Below are 17,618 nucleotides of genomic sequence, written 5' to 3' on the forward strand. Positions count from 1 at the left end.
CACGCGACGCGGGAGACCGTGGGCAACTGCCTCCCAACTTTCCGATTTGCACAGCCAAACTACGGGCATGGCGAAAACAGTAATTATTATTATTTGTACGAGTATTTTCTAATGCCATTTCTCTCCATTTCGATCCTATAAATAGCTGCGTGTGCCGCGCTGATAAACCCCATGCAATCGGAATGCACCTGCTCCAGCAGCACATCTAACTCCAACTCCACATCCAACTCCCCCCAAGCCGTTAAGCCAACGCTAACGAGAGCAGAACTTGATGAGCGCTCAACAGTCTTCAGCCTTATGGATGGGAGATGCATGGTGTGGCATGGCTATGGTATGGCATTGGAACGGATTGGATTGCATGTTGCAAATTGCCGCATTAGTGACTGCACTTGAGGAGTGCATCGCTCGAAGATGTTTGGGGCTGGCTGTCCGACACCAACTATCAGCTGAACATGATGTTTTAATTGCTCTATCTCTCTCTCTGTCTCTCCTACTGTTTCCATTCAGATACTCCGAACATTGGATGGGACTGGGGTACGCAAATAGTAGTTATATTTTGCGGCATGACGTAGGCCGCTTGAGGATTGCGGTATTGCGGAACCGAACCGTAGGGACGTGGGGAGGGATGGCAGGTGTGAATGAGTGCCTTTCTTCGCATTGATTTTCCTTTGCCTAATATTTAACCTACATTTTATGGGGCGCTACTCGAATTTCGGTGACACACTTTGGCTCGCAGGAAGTGACTAGACCGGTGTGCTGTGTTATGGCCATGACGCGTGCCGGGCCCGGACCCGGGCCTGTGCCTGTGCCTGTACGTTGGTTTTTCGCAAATTTTCCTTCTCTTCTAAACACTTTTCTGGATTACAGGCACTTTTCCTGCATCTCATTACGGCTGGGGTCACACATTAAGAACCGTTTTTAATTGGAGTCCCTTCGAGGAAATTGGTATTGGTATACGGTAAGTGAAGCCCAGCCTTATGTAATTGTTATTTAAATTAGTTTCAATTGTGCACGAGAGTAACTCTAATACAGTATCATTACACAGAAAAGCCGCGAAAAATGAACATTGGAAACGGAGAGCGAGAGCGATAGAGCCCACGATGGGACGTTGGCACTGACTGAAATGAAACTGCCTCCACGGCGCCGCGGCGCGGTAAGTGAGCAAAGAAACCTTCAAGAGAAATATTGCCTACACTTCAAATTCAAACAAAGCACAACACCAGGGGAAGCGCCACTATAATAATACTAGTAGTGTGCACACGCAGACACGCTGAGATACTGCTACAAAAGAAACAACCAAGAACACTGTTTTGCAGAAGTCTATTTGACTATTTGATACCCACTTATATGACAATACTCTTTGAACATTCAACAAACACTGTGAGATGTGGTTTCCATATCCTTAAAAAGGCATTAATTCTACGAATTTGTTAATACATACACACTCTCCTGCCTGTCCATCATCAGTTGCACGAATACAATACACTCCCCGAGTACAGGGTATAAAAAGAAAAGCCAGCCAGTGCTGCCAATTCGCCGCACTATTTCGCCGCACGGCGGGGCGCTGCAATGTCCGTAGATTCTCTCCGGCCGTGTTTGCATGTTTGTTCATCTGCCTTCTGCTGCTTAGACAACTTTTGATTGTTTCCCAGCGCTGGCTGTGACACCTGTTGGCATGTCTCTGGCACGCGATGTCCCTACACACTCACACACATATACTCAATATATCCATATATGTAGGTCTTATATTTTGTTTGATACGCTTGCACACACTTCCCGACTTCCCGTCCTTAAATCATATATTTTGGATGCTCCCACTGCCGGGGATCTTCACGGGTCTGCACGCACGTGAGACACCGCATGAGAGCCACTTCAAGCCACGAGACGGGGCTAGGATGTGGGATGTGGCAGCCAGGACATCGCCGAGCCGAGTACAGGCAGGGTAAAGTGCGGTTTTCCTTGGCTTTGGAATAGGGTCAAAACCGCAACAAATTTCCTTTTGCCTTGTGCAGCGGCAAAGAGTCAACAACACTTGGGCCTCCGGCTCTCCTATGCCACGGCGCACTGTTGCAACATCAAGACAACAGCAACAGCAGCAGAAAAAGCAAAAGCAACAGAAACAGAAACAACGCCTATACTCGTAAACCCTCTCAAAAGACCCTCTTGGGTTCGGGGTGGGGGCTGACTTTTAAGTGGCAGTGACGGGGGAAAATCCTTGGCTAATGTCGTGATAGCCCCCGACTACCCCATGGCGACCGACTCCAGCAAAAAGTTGAGTTCGTTTCCCCAGACCAGAGTCCAAAGCCATAGGAATTCCTGGAGACATCTATGAGTTAACTTTGCCGTTGGATGGTTCGGCGTTGTTCCCTTTTCAAGATATTTCCCATTTAGATGGTTTAGTTTTCTTGTTTTTTTCGAGTTAAGTTTCGGGTTGTCGATCGTTTCGAGGGGGATTTTGGATTGTTCGCGATTTATTGTACTTTAGCAATTTTTGAAAATATTAAAAAAAAAAAATTAAATTGAACTCAAACGGAATACCCAAAAAATCAACGCGCATTGGCATCGATCCGATGCACTGCACTCGCCGTTCGTAGAAAAACTAATCCGCTAAAGGCAAATACCTTCTTATACGTGGGGCTATCGTCGTCCTGCGCTCTGGGGATGACCAGTCGAGGCGGCCGCCGAAGGAGTCGCCGACCGAGGACGACGATTGTCGAAGCCGCTGTTTGGGCGAACGTACACACGTACGGGTATACGTGGGTCAGTAAACCTACTTCCGGTTGACATAAATACGCCTTGGACATGAAAACTTGGCACTGGCGGCGCGCCGCAAGTTGTTTTTATTGTTTCAAAGTTTTTACCATGACTCAAGCCAAATGGACACCCATAGTCCCTTGGGAGCACAGCACACGACAATGGAGGAGAGGAGTGCAGATCTGGATTTCTGTTTGGGGAAATTGAATTCACGAAATCGTGTCTCCCCAATGATGGCGCTTCCTATTTCTGCCTTCCTTCCTTCTCCCAAATGAGGAGGAACTCATCAGCTTGATCTGGGCTTGGCCCCTCGTAGGGGGACTAATCATCTCGGCCTTCTGCTGACCCTAATCAGCCATGCCAAACCCAAATGCAACCCGAAAAGCGAAAATCCCTCTGACTGTGCTGTCATAATAATTCATATAATTTTAAACTGCACCTTTGCGCACAAAACACAAGGAGCGGCTAGTAATTTTGCTACAATAAGATTTTCCCACGCGATATTTGACTTTGGTTTCTCCGCTTGTCAGTTCATCCCAGTATGTCCCACACCTGTACTGTATAGAAGCACATCAATGCTTGACCCACATCGTGCCCCAAATTAATATCAATTGCTGGTCCGAGATTGCGTGTGCGAATATACAAATGTACGAATCCCCATGGGGATTGAAAGGCATTTAATTGTAATTGACTGTGACCGAGGATTACACAATGACTAAGTGGCAGTCAGTGGACGCACCTTGGGCGAAATTAAGTAATACTCGTAATTATTATTATGTGTATATACACATATAAATAGTTTTACGCACAACAAATAAAGGTCACAGCTTACTAGGACACAGGGAATTCCGTGGGCCAATTGTTTGGCCTATTTGGAGGCTAAGGCTAACCAAATTAAGTTTTCGGTAATTGGTTATTAGCTTCCCGTATTTATGGGAAGCTTTTGAGCTGAGATGGCTTGTGTACAGATACATTTTAAAGTAGGAACAATTCCAAATGCTGAAGGTAGCTTCGACTATTGCCGCTTCATACCAATCCTGCATAAATCTCCCTCTCAATAAACATATACAATAGTTTAAAGTTGATCTTGGCCGCCTTGATGCGATGCGCATCGTTGGACACAGTAAAGCCGTCGAACCAGTTGAGCGGAAACCATCGCCTTCAGCTCGAGTAATCATCACTCTTCGATTAGATTTTAAATTAGCAAAGATTCACAGCTCAGAGGTTCAGCTTAAAATCCAGCATGGTCTTTATTTTGCAAATGTTGTATTGTGATTACTTAGAGCTAGAGTACATATTAATGTATCAATAATTTAAAAGCGCATTCACTTAGATACTATTCAAATATTGTCATAGTCTTCGTCTAATTCGAAAATTGTTTCAGTTGGGGTCGTTGATGCCACAGTGGCCTTTGGAATGATGGGAGCGCTGCTCTTTCCAGCCGTTCCAGCTGCTACAATATTCGTCAGATCGATATTGATAACTGGAGCCGCAATGTCAAAATTGAAGGCGGAGTTGGCATCTGCCTCAGCCTCTGGCGTGCACAGGTTGCTGGTCGGCATCTGCACGTTGCTATAATCGATTTTGACTATTGGTTTATTGAGTTCATAGCTGCAGATCGGAGCAGGTATGGCAGTGTCGTGCGACTGTTTCTTATGGTAGGAGTTTTGGTTGGGCGGTCTGCCCCGCGGTGTGTAGGACGGAGTTGATTCCGAGCGAGCCAACTTGGCGGGCACGTGTCCCATCTGAAGCTGGTGCGTGTGTGCCACAGAAGGCACAATTACCGATGGGATGTGTGTGGGTGGGGGGTACTGCTGCTGCTGCTGCTGACGCTTCAGACCGGTGCCATTCAAGCTCATTGAGCGCATGTAGGGGCCGATAGCGGATCCGCCTCCATTCGGCAATGACCGCATAGATGTGGATGGCAGGCTAAGATCGTATGGCGTATCTGAGTCCGGATATTGCTCTGGTGAGCTGTCATCGTTGTAGGAGCTTGCCTCCTCGGCCACACTGATGTCTGGTATATTCCGGACGAGCTCCTTCAGGAAATCGAATCGCTGCTCTGACATGATGCACTGCTTCATATGCGAAGTGGACAGAGTCTTGGCATTGCGCGAATTCGTTATACGCATCGTCTTCGTTAGCAGCGACTCCACGAATAGCTCTAGCGTCCGGGAAATGATAACGGGTACCGCCTGTGCAACCTTACCAATCTCCTCATCGCTCTGCATGATCTTCTTGATGCGACCCTGCGGAGTAAAATATTAAAATCGAGTCAACGATAAATCACACCGGGCTCGTGCTGCTCTGGCGCTGCGCCCACAACACGGAGCCTCTGATTATGTGAGTATGTATGTATGTACACATGCATAAAAACTGATAACCATTGTCGGTTCACGCCAGAGCCGAAATATTGACCACTTCCGCTTCGTCCGTACTCACCGCTGGGAAGCGCGCGTTGTATTTTTTCTTTTTCGATGGCATTTCGGGCTTTGTGAAGTAATATACCAAGTCCTAGCGAAATTAAAAATGTGTGTGTGTTTTTTACACAAGAACAGTTCCGTTTAGTGATGTAAAAACACATCGATGCATCGAGCATCGATGTTTTTTTGCCGATGTTTTCCGGTGTTTTTGCTGGTACCGATGTTGAGCGATGTATCGATGTTTTGCAAAACATCGTATACCTTATTAATATAACAGAATATACAGTACAATCTCATACACAAATACTCATAAATACAATTGTCCATGTCACTTCATGTGAATGAATATGGCCACACGAAAATTACATTAGCAACTAAGAATAGATAATTGCACTTGTAAACTCGAACCCACCAAAAAGGATGAAGCAATAAACAATTTACTTTGTTGCTGCCAAGTACCTAAGTAAATGCACTGAAATGTAGCCCCGGCACAGAGTGCACCCTATATAAAAAAAAATACACTCATGGAGCCTGGCGTTCCTTCCCATACAATAAGAGTACCACTGCTAGTTATATAAGGAGATGCATTTGTTCAACAAAACTCAGTATCAGAAACAGTACCACAACTGCCGGTCACTAATTTTCCCATCGCAATCATCAGAGGCTGTCGCCGTGTCTTCAGATCCTCATTTCGCGCACCGTAGGATACCCACTCCGCAGTCCAACTGGTTCAAGTTCTAGTTGCGACGACCGAACTGTTGACGGTTTATGTACCGTATATAACCCAGCTTCCACAATTTTTAAGTTTTAAGATTTTTTTTGTATAATAATAACGCAATAATAATAATATAATCAAATGGGAAAGTTTTGAACCATCGGTGATACATCGATGCATCGAAGAATAAATCCGATGTATCAAACCAGCATCGATGTTTTCATTCAAATTTACGTCACTAAGTTCCGTTCCTTGGTGCCAAACAGTGTGACCGCGGATTTATTGATCAAATATACCGAAAAATATCTAAAATATTTAGAACAAGTTTTGTGACAGTCTGGCAATATTGCGCGAGTGCTCCGTGAATGGCAAGTGCCGCAAAAAGAACAGTGCTGCCAACTTTTCAACAGGATAAAGGCTGTTTTTAACTTGAAGAAAACGAAACGAAGCTGAACGTTTTTAGAAAAAAAAACGCCTTATTAATGCTTTTAACCATTTTTCTTAAAGTTATATTTAATATATTTTTACAGTATTTCCATTAACCCTTCTAGCTCTACGGGATTTGTTTTAGATTCGAATTTGGACGACATAGTCGTAAAAATCATGTCTAGATAATTATTAGACACTTCGTAGTCAACCCATAACCGTATATTTAAATAAGAATTATTAATAACATTTTACTGACAATAAAACTTTTGCTTTTGCCAGTTCATACACCGAACATGTCGCAAAGGAACTTTCTGGATTGGATCCCAGGGTCGTCGGCTCTGGCATTCGGCTAGCGCCGCGTCATCATGAGCCAGCCATGACGCTCATTCATACGACGCCGAATCAAACGCTGGGCTACAGCTTCGAGACGAGTAAGTGAATCAGTATATAATTGTGGACACATTTTAAAAATATTTCTTCTTTCACAGAGGACCTATGTATCGTAAGCTTCGCCACAAACGAAGTCGTATCCGATTTCAACCCGCCAGACGGGGTCGTATCAAAGTATTCCAGCCGGACAGAATCGTATCCCAGCAGGACAGAATCGCACCCCGCAGCATCCGAGTCTAACAAGCCATCGACAACAAGGACTTTGACTGTGGCAACCAAGCGAGGGGCTACGCGGGCTACTAGACTCTAGATACATATCGTTGTTGTTAGGTTTAAGGATACATTCGTTCATACATTTAGATAGTATATACAAATTTTGTCCACTTGTTTATTTATTTATACTAACGAATCCTATACTAAGCTATGTTTTGATGAATAAAATGATTGAAAACTCATCCTTTCTTTCTTCTGTTTTGGGGACACTATCCCGGTTAAAGAAGGCGTGGCACGCCCAGATCGGTTCACAAATAGCGGAGAAAAATAAATATTTTTGATTCGGGAAAATGTCCTTGATCCTTGATAAGGACTTCATCGAATCAGGGACATTTTTTCGACCACAGGAAGCCGTCGCACGACTAGATCGGGCCACTAATAACGGAGATAACAACAAAGGTTGTTGTTGTCAATTGTTGTACAAAATTTGTTCTTGTTGTTGTACAACAACTTTCAACTAGCGACCGCTCAAACGGCCAAAAACGGGAATTTCAAATGTGGGATACCAGGCGAACAGAAATCAGCACAAGGTCCCCGGTTTTTTTTTAAATTTATTTATTTTTCCCGCCATTTTTCAAAACCTACAATTTTGCAACGTTTTTTCATATTTTCTTTGGCCACTTTTTCCGTTCTTCGGCCGCTCAAAATGGTGGAAAACGAGAATTTCAAATGTGGAATACCAGGCGAACAGAAATAGGCACAAAGTCGCTGGTTTTTTTCTAATTCCTTTTAATTATATTTTTCCATTTTCCATTTTGAGCAGCTAAAGAAAATATGAAATAACGTAAAAACAAAATTAAAAGGAATTTTAAAAAACCAGTGACCTTGTGCGGATTTCTGTTCGCCTGGTATTCCACATTTGAAATTCCGGTTTTTGGCCGTTTGAGCGGTCGCTAGTTGAAAGTTGTTGTACAACAACAAGAACAAATTTTGTACAACAATTGACAACAACAACCTTTGTTGTTTTCTCCGTTATTTGTAGCCCGGTCTAGGCTTCCCGACGGCTTCCCGTACTCGGAATAGCTTCCTTGATCTAATCCATTCCTTATCAAGGACCAAGGATCAAGGATATTTGCTCCAGACTTATATATCTTGTTTTCGCCGTTATTTGTAGCCCGATCTAGGTGTGCGACGGCTTTCCGTACTCGGAATAGGTTCCTTTATCTAATGCAGTCCTTATCAAGGAACAAGGATTAAGGATATTTTCTCCAGCCATATATATCTTGTTTTCTCCCTTCTTCGAGGACCGATCGCGACGTACGACAGCTTCTGCGATCATAAAAATGTCCTTGATCCTTCGTTAAGGACTACAACAACCGAACCATACAGATCTAGTTTTTCCGGCGATTTGTGGGCCGATTTAGGCGTGCGACGGCTTCCTGTGGTCGAAAAAATGTCCCTGATTTGATGAAGTCCTTATCAAGGATCAAGGACATTTTCCCGAATCAAAAATATATATTTTTTCTAAGCTATTTGTAAACCGATCTGAGCGTGCCACGCCTTTTTTAACCGGGATAGTGTCCCCAAAACAGAAGAAAGAAAGGATGAGTTTTCAATCATTTTATTCATCAAAACATAGCTTAGTATAGGATTCGTTAGTATAAATGAATAAACAAGTGGACAAAATTTGTATATACTATCTAAATGTATGAACGAATGTATCCTTAAACCTAACAACAACGATATGTATCTAGAGTCTAGTAGCCCGCGTAGCCCCTCGCTTGGTTGCCACAGTCAAAGTCCTTGTTGTCGATGGCTTGTTAGACTCGGATGCTGCGGGGTGCGATTCTGTCCTGCTGGGATACGATTCTGTCCGGCTGGAATACTTTGATACGACCCCGTCTGGCGGGTTGAAATCGGATACGACTTCGTTTGTGGCGAAGCTTACGATACATAGGTCCTCTGTGAAAGAAGAAATATTTTTAAAATGTGTCCACAATTATATACTGATTCACTTACTCGTCTCGAAGCTGTAGCCCAGCGTTTGATTCGGCGTCGTATGAATGAGCGTCATGGCTGGCTCATGATGACGCGGCGCTAGCCGAATGCCAGAGCCGACGACCCTGGGATCCAATCCAAAAAGTTCCTTTGCGACATGTTCAGTGTATGAACTGGCAAAAGCATTCTGTGAATAAGGTAAAGTTTTATTGTCAGTAAAAGGTTATTAATAATTCTTATTTAAATATACGGTTATGAGTTGACTACGAAGTGACTGATGTTTTGCAAAACATCGGTAGCAGCAAAAACATCGGAAAACATCAGAAACATCGGCAGAAAAACATCGATGCTCGATGCATCGATGTTTTTTTACATCACTGGCAAGAAGACACACATGTCATAAGAAATTTTAGTTTGCGTTTAAAATCGATGAAAATAGCTATATAGTTACATGTCTGCATCTCGCAAGAAGGATCCTTGCAAAGCGAACGCCTGCCGCATACAAGCCTGTTTGAACGGTACGTACCTGCAATCGTTTCCTTTGTTATTATGTAAGCTTGTGCCACTTATTAAGAATCGTCATTGCAGAAAACAATTACCAGGAGGATAAGTGTGCTGACGTTCTCGAAGCTATGCGCCAATGTTGTCTAAAGTGGCATAAGGTATCGCTTTGTTGCAGTGGAATCGATTTGGAGAAACCATACTTAACAGAAGCATCCAAAGGTGCCGGCAAGTCGTGAGTTTTTGATGCGCTTGATGCTGTAAGTCACGCTAACTTTCATTACCAACAGAGAAAAATAATGTCCATACCGCAGTACAAGCCTCCAAAAGACATTCAAGACTTGTTAGATAAAAAGGAGGAGCAGCAGCCACAACAACAACCTAGTCAGCGCCGTCGTACAGCCGTGCTGCCCAAGCGCACTTGGATACAGCGAAACCCGCGACTGTTTCAGATCACTTTCCTGACGAGCTCGCTACTCATATTCTTCTCCAAGCCCATTTACGACGCGTTCATAGCAGATCCCTTGCCTCCCAGTGAGATCCGTGTGCCACCGCACAAACGTTAACGTTGAGGAATGGAATCGGTTCGCAAAGCCAACCAACGTCTCCGCAACTACCCGATTCTGCTTACAAAGTGTGCCGACAAGGCCTCAGCATATGCAATTTGCGTGTCGCGCGACCTGAACGTGCAGCATAAGATCTGCGACGCCGAGTTTAAGGAATTTTTGAGCTGCATTCGAAAGAGCGCAATGGAGCTAAAAACAAAGTTGTAAACGAAGAGCAATAAACAAAATGTTACGAACGAAAGTGGCGAGTACCGGATGGCAACGATTTGGCCGTCAAATCCTGCATATTACCTTTCGAACCCATCTGCTGATCTCCGCTCTAATTCGTCTTGTTCTGATCTGCTACGGACAAATACACGACAGTAAGTCTGCGGTGCCCTACACGGACATCGACTACAAAGTGGTCACTGATGGTGCCCGTCAAGTGCTGGCGGGAGACACTCCGTTTGCGAGGCACACCTATCGTTACAGCCCTATAATGGCATATCTTCAGACACTAAACATATTGGTACACCCGGCGTGCGGAAAACTACTCTACGCGACTTTCGATTTACTCATTGCTACTCTTATTTATCACCTGGTGCACATGGAGATCAAGAGTCAGTACCAGAAGACCGTGCAGCATCTGCTCAGCAAGTTCAACAGACCCCATGAACCAGACCAGTCCCTCGATGCGCTGGATGAACGAAGTCACCCAGAAAACATCGCTCGCGTCTCCGCATGCTGCTGGCTCTACAATCCGCTGACGGCAGTAATATCCACACGCGGGAGCGGAGACTGCTTTTCAAGCTTTTTTGTGATCCTGACCATCTATCTGCTGATTCGATCGGAACACAAATCGTCGCAAAAGCATTGGCTCATTTTTGCCGCCGGACTGTCGCACGGGCTAGTTATCCATTTACGACTATACCCTTTGCTATTTAGTCTGGCCTACTATCTGTCTTTGTCATCACGTCTAACGCGAACGCCTTTCGATTTCCTGCGCCAAATCATGTGCCCCAACAAGCAACAGTTCTGCCTGGTCCTAGGCACACTTCTCAGTCTAGTGGCCTTCACGTGGACTTTCTATTCACTCTATGGCTGGCAATACATCTACGAAGCCTACCTCTACCACTTTGTGCGCAAGGACCCACGTCACAACTTCTCACTGCAGTTCTTACTTCAATATCTGGGCAGCGCGGCGACAGTTGAGGAATCTGCGTTGCTGACGAAGCTACTGGTAGTAGCTCCGCAGTTTTGCCTCATTCTCTACCTGAGCTTGAGCTTTGGCCAGTTTCGTCAGACGCTGCCGTTTTGCATCTTCACCGTGGCCTTTGTAATCGTTACCTACAACTCCGTGGTGACCTCACAATACTTCATCTGGTACTTGGCGATCCTGCCCCTATGCCTGAACAACTTCAAACTCCTGTCGTGGAGCCGATCCATATTCCTGTTGGTCCTTTGGCTGCTGGCCCAGGCTCTGTGGCTGCTCCCCGCGTATCTGCTGGAGTTCAAAACCTGGAACAGCTTCAACTGGATTGGACTGCAGGGCGCAGTGTTTTTTGTAACAAACGGATACATACTAGAACAGCTACTGAGCCACTATGGGTTCACACAATTTAAGATTAGTTATAGGAAGTTGCTTTAACCAAGAAATAACCCATACTACAAGTATGTTTAAAGAGGAGTTTTAATAAAAATGTAAAAAACAATCACAACTTAGATATTTAAAGACAGTTTTTGTTCAGCTCTTTGTAATGCTCAAGTACTTTATGTAATTAAATAGTTTTTCCACTTCCTCACTGTGCATCTGATACACTTTATTTTGAACCCCATAGGCGTCACACTCTCCAATCATTTCCATTTCAAAAACATTCCTTTGCTTGTTCCACGTAGCATCGGAAAAGTGTTTCTGAACTCTGCGGTACAGTGATCCTGCACAGATTGTGCTCACGGTGAATTGGTGGTCGATTTTGAAATCTGCTTTATTCCTGTACATAGCACTCACTTTCTCGAAGTCGTTGTCTAGAGACGTAGACGTAGACAGGAACATATGGTATAAGTTCTTCCGTTCGACTGGTTTTTTTACGCACAGGAAACCCAGACTCTGTGTGTAGTCGATTTTGTATGGATCTCTTGGGGGCAGTTCTGGTGGAGAGCTACGTTTCAACAGAATTCTACTTAGGATCGTTGGAAATGTTCTAGGGCTGATTTTGGGCTGTCCCTGCCCTGCATCTTTAGCCGTCTTCTTCTTCCCCCTAATACGAGGAGTGTCTCGACTTCTTCCGGAAATATTCAGCACTGGAGCTTGGGATGACTCAATTTTATCAATGGAGTCATTACTGGCACTGTTGTTTGTTTCGACTTCCATTGCTTTTGGTTCGTTTTTTACTACAATATATGCTTTCTTTATGAATATCTGTGCAACAATTAGGCAATAAGCACTGAGGGCCAACCTTTTAAATGGTCGGGTTGTTTAGTGGCAGCTCGAAATCATACAAAATATTTCACAACAAAAAGTTCTCATAAAAAAAAGCTTTTAATGTTAGTGATGTGAATGGTGCTACTATATAGTGCTTTTTAACTTCATTTACGTGGAATGGCAAATACTTGCATATTATCATATCACTTATTTGAAGGCACATTAGGACGGAAATTTTAAAGCCAAAATTGTTGTCTTTTATGACTAAGCGATACCTCACTCCTTGTTTCAAAACTCTAAACAATTTAAGATGATTTTCACAAGCGACCAATAAAATATTATAATAAATTTATCTACGATTTTGCTGCATAGTTCTCTGAAACTGTTGACCTGGATTCCACGGCATTTCAGACTCAATCACGCTGTCATTAATCCAGTGTTCTTCTAACTTCTTTGTCGTCAACCGTGAATCCTTCTATGATACATCCTGGTTTGAAATTGTCTGGACCATGACAACTCATGACAAAGCTTCCCATTTTCTTGACTTATCTTGTTGCAAACCTTTCCACCAAATTTTCCTTTCCGGCTGACAGTAGTAGTTTCTGTAAAAGTTTCTTGAAATACTGCTCAATTGTTTACTTTTGTAACATTGGACATTATCTACCGACTAATTTCTGAGTGACGTTAGGTACATTCCAATGCGCATTGGAGGCCGCATACATATGTAAATAATAATAATAAAAATATTAAGCTAAAGGGCGATTTTGTATTAAACATTTATTTAGGTACATGCACTTAAAACACATCATATTAACGTGTAAAAATGTTTTACCGCTTACGATTTTCTAGCAAATAACGCAAATAATAATATACACGATTTTCTTGCTCATTTAAACAATCAGAAACTATTTCTTGTACCTCTCCCCATTGCATTTTAGACTCAATCACTGAATCATTTACCCAGTGCTCTTTACTGATCCGATTCTTTACTAATAATGCAACACCTTTTGGGTCGAACGTTGGTCCAGATATGACATGCTGATGTCTGGAGTTCTGTGAACCGAATTCATAGTATTGTTTACCATTTTTCTTAAAAACTGATCCTTCAAATCTTTCTACTTTTTCTGGATCAGCTCTAGTTGCCCGGAGAGGAGAATCAGGAAGTAATAACTTCTGCAAACGGTTCTGGAATTCTTCCTTAAATGTGTACTCGTTGTGCGTAAGACCGGTCACTCTTTCTGAAGGTTCGCTGGTCTCGTCTCCAATTGCCAAAACACTGGAATTCGACTCCATCCTGCGATCTGATAGTAGGTTTAGAATACTGTTCATTTATGAGATCTTTACGCTTACCCGGCTAATTTGCAATAGTCTATTGAACGCGGGTTTTGTATATATTTACAAATGAAATTTCGAGTTTCACAATAAAAAGCTCACAACAATATTTAATAGGGATGGTATACTTATCGCAAGCAGGCGAATGGCAAGCGAACATATGTTCGCAGCTTTATTTTGTGCGCACTTTGGCGGGCATTTGAAATTGATGAGATCATCCTACCGGTTCCACATAACAAATATGCATATATTCTTCGAGCACTTACTATTTCCCATATTTTGCGAAATAACGTGTTAAAAATGTTCACAACTTATCAGATGTCTGTTGGCAAACGACACAATAATGTTGTTATAGATCCTCAAAAACAACAAACAAAGGTTCGTGTTAATGATCTAAACAACAGATTGTTTGGCATTGGTGATTTTTGCGCCGCTCCACCCGTGAGGGAGCGAGCGAGCACTGCCACCAGACGCGTGCTAGATAGCGGCTGCAGGTGTCTATGATATGTCGTGGGGGGTTTTTCTTTCGTTCGAACCATTTCATTATTCTTTTTGATAGTTTTGTGATGTAAGAGAGCTGCTGGAACCGCGGGCTATCTGATATTATAGTACACGTAGTAGCTGATATAGAATTGAGCAATTTGTACTTAATAATGTTTCGTTTCATTATTTTTTATTTCGACTTTGGCTTTTGTCGAGTGTGACTGAGATAACTGCAGAAAAGTCCCCGTTTACGGCCTTAAAATTGATGAACAGGCAAAATAAATCATTTAATAACTTTCCTAAAAAGATAATGGATTTGTCAACAACTGCACTCGGAAAAGTGCACCACAAAAAAGTACCAGTTGACGCAACCCCCTCGTATTATTGTGGTCCAACCCTTTCATTTATTATGCAGGGCATTTCAGGTGGCCTCGTCGATTGCCGCTATATGGCCCCATTGCGTTGCGGTGCTTTCCCCCAATAAACAAACATTCGCACACATGTTTACGCTAAATTTCATATTCGATCCGATGCTACGTCTGATAAGCATTTTCAGGTTCTGCTCCGATCCGGCTCGCCGGGCGACTGAAATCGAAATGAAACGTTTAATCTGAACTTGAAACGCATAAGTGAACAGCCGGTCTCGAAGCAGAGAGATCTGGAGAAGCGACTCGAAAGAGAGAGAGAGAGAGAGAGAATACTGAGCGCAAGCAAGCGGTAAATTGAACTTTGTCTGGAAATGTTAATTAATTTCTGGTGCGAATATTATTGCGAGTGGGAAGCGAATGCCTTCGATAAATATGCATGTACGAGTATGTACAGGTGTACATAGTAATGGGAGCTACAGTGATACTACATATCTTGCCTGGCAACTAACACTTCGGACTATACTTACAAATGCATATCATATCATAGGTACATAGATCAGAATCTTTCCCTGCGGACAACTTTATCGTCTAATCTAGGGCTATTACCTTTTGTCGTTCGGGTGTTCTAATTATGCGACTGTTGCTGACAAAATTTATGACCGATACTGGAATCAACAGTTTTAACAAACGATAAGAGAAGTTGAAAAAACCCCACACATTTTTGGTTGCGTTTTATCAGCTGATAGTCGCATGCACCGCACCCGCCCAGAGCACAGGTAATATGAATAAGGTAATCATTTTCGTGAACCCATTCCAAAGTGTCCGCAGGTGAGTATTAATCACTTCCAATAGGTATTATCGACCTATCAGAGGGCTCCCCAAAAGACGAAGCACCCGAAAAATGTATTTTCTGATGCCTTCTAAGTGTTTTTCGAGTCAGCCATCGGGTGAAAATAAAAAAAAGCCCCGATACTGCTGCCAGAGACGATCGGGCCGGTATAAAAGCGGTCGTCGGGCACTGATATCGTTCAAAAGCCCACAAGCTAACATTCAGTCAACATCTGGCACCCAGTCGCGTCGCGAAAGTGAACTCAAATACAAAACAGCGGGAGTTCCCCTTGCGGAAGCAGACGTTCCCCGATCATTATCAACGCGCATCGCTGACGCTATTAGCAACAAAAAACACAATTGGATATTATAACCTTAACAAACCAAAGCCGGGGACCACCGTCGGATTGCTCATCACCTAGCAGCCATTTCCAGAGAGCCGTAGGCCGTGAGCGACCCGAACTGAGCACCACACAACCATACACACAGAGAGATATACGAGTAGAGATACAGAGAATGAGCAAATGCTAACCGGACTACAGCGGCGGTGATTTTTGCCTGGTTGATTAGCAGTGGAAAGAAACGACGAAAACTGAGGTAATTCACACAAAATGGGCGTGCGTGTGATAGAGGCTGATTCGGCCAGTGATTCGTATGACGATGACGACTGTTCGAAGTGCAACAAAGAGCAACATAAAGCACCGAATAAGCCCAAGAGTGGCAATGGCAAGAGGAGCCCTTCGCCACCAGAGGGTGCCAGCTATATCAGCAAGGATCTGGTGGGCAACTGCAAGGAGTACCGCATCGAGAATAATACCCGGGATTTGCGTATCATCGGCAATTGCAACCGGATAAGGATTGTCAGCAACACGGGCTATCTTCAGGTCATCGGCAACGCCACCAGATTGAAAATCCAGAGCAATAGTGGGTCCATCAAGTATACGGGGAATGACGGACGCATCTACTTGGGCAGTGATTCCCAGCAGCAGAGCGTCGACTACACAGGCTGCAATGGCCTCTTGAAGGTTGTGAAATCTCTGGATCTCGAAAGCAGCGGAAAGAAGCCCAGCAAGCGTACCCACACCCCCAAATTCAAGGAGACGCCCAAGCAGACGCCATCGATGGGTATTGAGATCGACAACAATCTCACGATCGTGAATGGCGTGGCCGGGAATATTGTGATCAAGAATGCCATCAATGTGAGCATATGAACCTAGGAGGAGAGGAGACAGGGAGCTCTCAAAGTCAACCTGGCCAAAGACTAATAATGTAATTGTTTCTTGCCTCTGTACTAAATGGTTCCTACCGACTGTAGTCATTAGTCCTATCTTATGCAAATTCCGACTGCTACAAACATAACACTCAGCATTGTAAAGTATTATACGCCAAGTAGTTAATGATTAGGTGCACATTGATTAGAGCTACTTTTATAGCCGTAGCATACCCCATAATGAAAAAAGATTGTGCTTCATTCCAAGAATGAATAATCTGATTAAATAAACCACAATATTAATATACAAGAAATCATTATACGAGTTCCTCATTCTATTTTTCAAAGAAGCAGCCAAGGATATTTTTGTCTCGGAAAAGTCCCCCAACCGATCACATTGAAGCGCTGGGTAAACTTCCCAGCAACTGTGCAAATAATATAGTTTTCTTCGGCGGGGGCATTGCTCGTACTCTGTTATACTCAGTTGTCTTATTCCCATTCATAACTTCTTAGAATTAATTTCTTACTCACTGCGATGCGAGGTTGATGTTTGTGGTTTTCAAGCAATCCCCCGCTCTCAATCTCAATGACCTATTTTCTTTGTCACTGGAAAAAGCACCCCGTGTAAATAAGTACCTAAACACGTATGTATGTATGTGATTTTATCAATATCAATATGATGATTATATAAATGAATTTCGCTCTTACTAAAATTTGCCCTTGGAAATTGAGTGCCGAATATCAATTCTGGGGGGTTTTTTTTTACACAGGTGACAGCTGAATACAAAGCAACAAAGTGTAGTACCCGAAAAACTGTGTTTACCTTTTTATTGTGTGGACAGGTATGCGGTATAATATAATATACACTGAATTGTTTTTGTTATACTATATTTAAAGTCTGCTTAACAAATATGGGGTTCCCAACGTACCAGATCTACCCATCGGACCTAACTTCCGCACTGACAACATAACTTCATTCCGGGCTTATCTACTGGTACTAGGCGGTA

General features: G+C 43.4%; 7 protein-coding genes across 8 annotated transcripts; 5 read left to right on the plus strand and 2 right to left on the minus strand.

Annotated features, from left to right (window-relative positions):
• Window positions 1-3,979: 3,979 nt before the first annotated feature.
• NC2alpha (negative cofactor 2 alpha) lies at window positions 3,980-5,364 on the minus strand. Its single transcript, XM_001360335.4, has 2 exons — window positions 5,197-5,364; window positions 3,980-5,003 (listed from the first exon to the last, which is right to left on the minus strand). The coding sequence occupies exons 1-2, from the start codon at window positions 5,236-5,238 to the stop codon at window positions 4,095-4,097; spliced, it is 951 nt and encodes a 316-aa protein (XP_001360372.1). The 5' UTR covers window positions 5,239-5,364; the 3' UTR covers window positions 3,980-4,094.
• A 3,935-nt stretch (window positions 5,365-9,299) lies between these two features.
• LOC26533072 (cx9C motif-containing protein 4) lies at window positions 9,300-9,867 on the plus strand. 2 transcript variants are annotated; one of them, XM_015183794.2, is made up of 3 exons: window positions 9,300-9,440; window positions 9,511-9,683; window positions 9,738-9,867. In XM_015183794.2, exons 1-2 carry the CDS (start codon window positions 9,374-9,376, stop codon window positions 9,660-9,662), a joined length of 219 nt encoding a protein of 72 aa, XP_015039280.1. In that variant the 5' UTR covers window positions 9,300-9,373; the 3' UTR covers window positions 9,663-9,683; window positions 9,738-9,867. The 2 variants fall into 2 exon arrangements, with proteins under 2 accessions (XP_015039280.1, XP_015039279.1); XM_015183793.2 differs by having other exon boundaries at window positions 9,511-9,658; window positions 9,714-9,816.
• Window positions 9,521-10,017, plus strand: LOC6898189 (uncharacterized). Its single transcript, XM_002138222.3, has 2 exons — window positions 9,521-9,658; window positions 9,714-10,017. Exon 2 carries the CDS (start codon window positions 9,723-9,725, stop codon window positions 9,987-9,989), a length of 267 nt encoding a protein of 88 aa, XP_002138258.1. The 5' UTR covers window positions 9,521-9,658; window positions 9,714-9,722; the 3' UTR covers window positions 9,990-10,017.
• LOC26534282 (uncharacterized) lies at window positions 9,970-10,230 on the plus strand. Its single transcript, XM_015183796.2, has one exon. The coding sequence runs from the start codon at window positions 9,999-10,001 to the stop codon at window positions 10,194-10,196; it is 198 nt and encodes a 65-aa protein (XP_015039282.1). The 5' UTR covers window positions 9,970-9,998; the 3' UTR covers window positions 10,197-10,230.
• On the plus strand, window positions 10,183-11,771 carry PIG-M (Phosphatidylinositol glycan anchor biosynthesis class M). Its single transcript, XM_001360336.4, has one exon. It carries the CDS (start codon window positions 10,216-10,218, stop codon window positions 11,614-11,616), a length of 1,401 nt encoding a protein of 466 aa, XP_001360373.1. The 5' UTR covers window positions 10,183-10,215; the 3' UTR covers window positions 11,617-11,771.
• A 1,380-nt stretch (window positions 11,772-13,151) lies between these two features.
• On the minus strand, window positions 13,152-13,865 carry LOC26533612 (uncharacterized). Its single transcript, XM_015183797.2, has 2 exons — window positions 13,741-13,865; window positions 13,152-13,691 (listed from the first exon to the last, which is right to left on the minus strand). The coding sequence occupies exon 2, from the start codon at window positions 13,681-13,683 to the stop codon at window positions 13,219-13,221; it is 465 nt and encodes a 154-aa protein (XP_015039283.2). The 5' UTR covers window positions 13,684-13,691; window positions 13,741-13,865; the 3' UTR covers window positions 13,152-13,218.
• Window positions 13,866-15,578: 1,713 nt separating this feature from the next.
• pirk (poor Imd response upon knock-in) lies at window positions 15,579-16,928 on the plus strand. Its single transcript, XM_001360337.4, has one exon. The coding sequence runs from the start codon at window positions 16,013-16,015 to the stop codon at window positions 16,610-16,612; it is 600 nt and encodes a 199-aa protein (XP_001360374.1). The 5' UTR covers window positions 15,579-16,012; the 3' UTR covers window positions 16,613-16,928.
• The last annotated feature ends 690 nt before the right edge of the window (window positions 16,929-17,618 follow it).

The sequence above is a fragment of the Drosophila pseudoobscura genome, chromosome 3 (assembly GCF_009870125.1).
Source record: "Drosophila pseudoobscura strain MV-25-SWS-2005 chromosome 3, UCI_Dpse_MV25, whole genome shotgun sequence".
In the NCBI taxonomy this organism is placed as follows: domain Eukaryota; kingdom Metazoa; phylum Arthropoda; class Insecta; order Diptera; family Drosophilidae; genus Drosophila; species Drosophila pseudoobscura.

Excerpts from the sequence above, each read along its gene's own strand:
- PIG-M (XM_001360336.4), top strand. The coding sequence starts at position 10,216 with ATGTTACGAACGAAAGTGGCGAGTACCGGATGGCAACGATTTGGCCGT.
- LOC26534282 (XM_015183796.2), top strand. The coding sequence starts at position 9,999 with ATGGAATCGGTTCGCAAAGCCAACCAACGTCTCCGCAACTACCCGATT.
- NC2alpha (XM_001360335.4), bottom strand. The coding sequence starts at position 5,238 with ATGCCATCGAAAAAGAAAAAATACAACGCGCGCTTCCCAGCG. Across the intron at positions 5,004-5,196 it reads ACAACGCGCGCTTCCCAGCG|GGTCGCATCAAGAAGATCAT; the intron begins GTGAGTACGGAC and ends TTTACTCCGCAG.
- pirk (XM_001360337.4), top strand. The coding sequence starts at position 16,013 with ATGGGCGTGCGTGTGATAGAGGCTGATTCGGCCAGTGATTCGTATGAC.
- LOC26533072 (XM_015183793.2), top strand. The coding sequence starts at position 9,374 with ATGTCTGCATCTCGCAAGAAGGATCCTTGCAAAGCGAACGCCTGCCGC. Across the intron at positions 9,441-9,510 it reads CATACAAGCCTGTTTGAACG|AAAACAATTACCAGGAGGAT; the intron begins GTACGTACCTGC and ends TCGTCATTGCAG.
- LOC6898189 (XM_002138222.3), top strand. The coding sequence starts at position 9,723 with ATGTCCATACCGCAGTACAAGCCTCCAAAAGACATTCAAGACTTGTTA.
- LOC26533612 (XM_015183797.2), bottom strand. The coding sequence starts at position 13,683 with ATGGAGTCGAATTCCAGTGTTTTGGCAATTGGAGACGAGACCAGCGAA.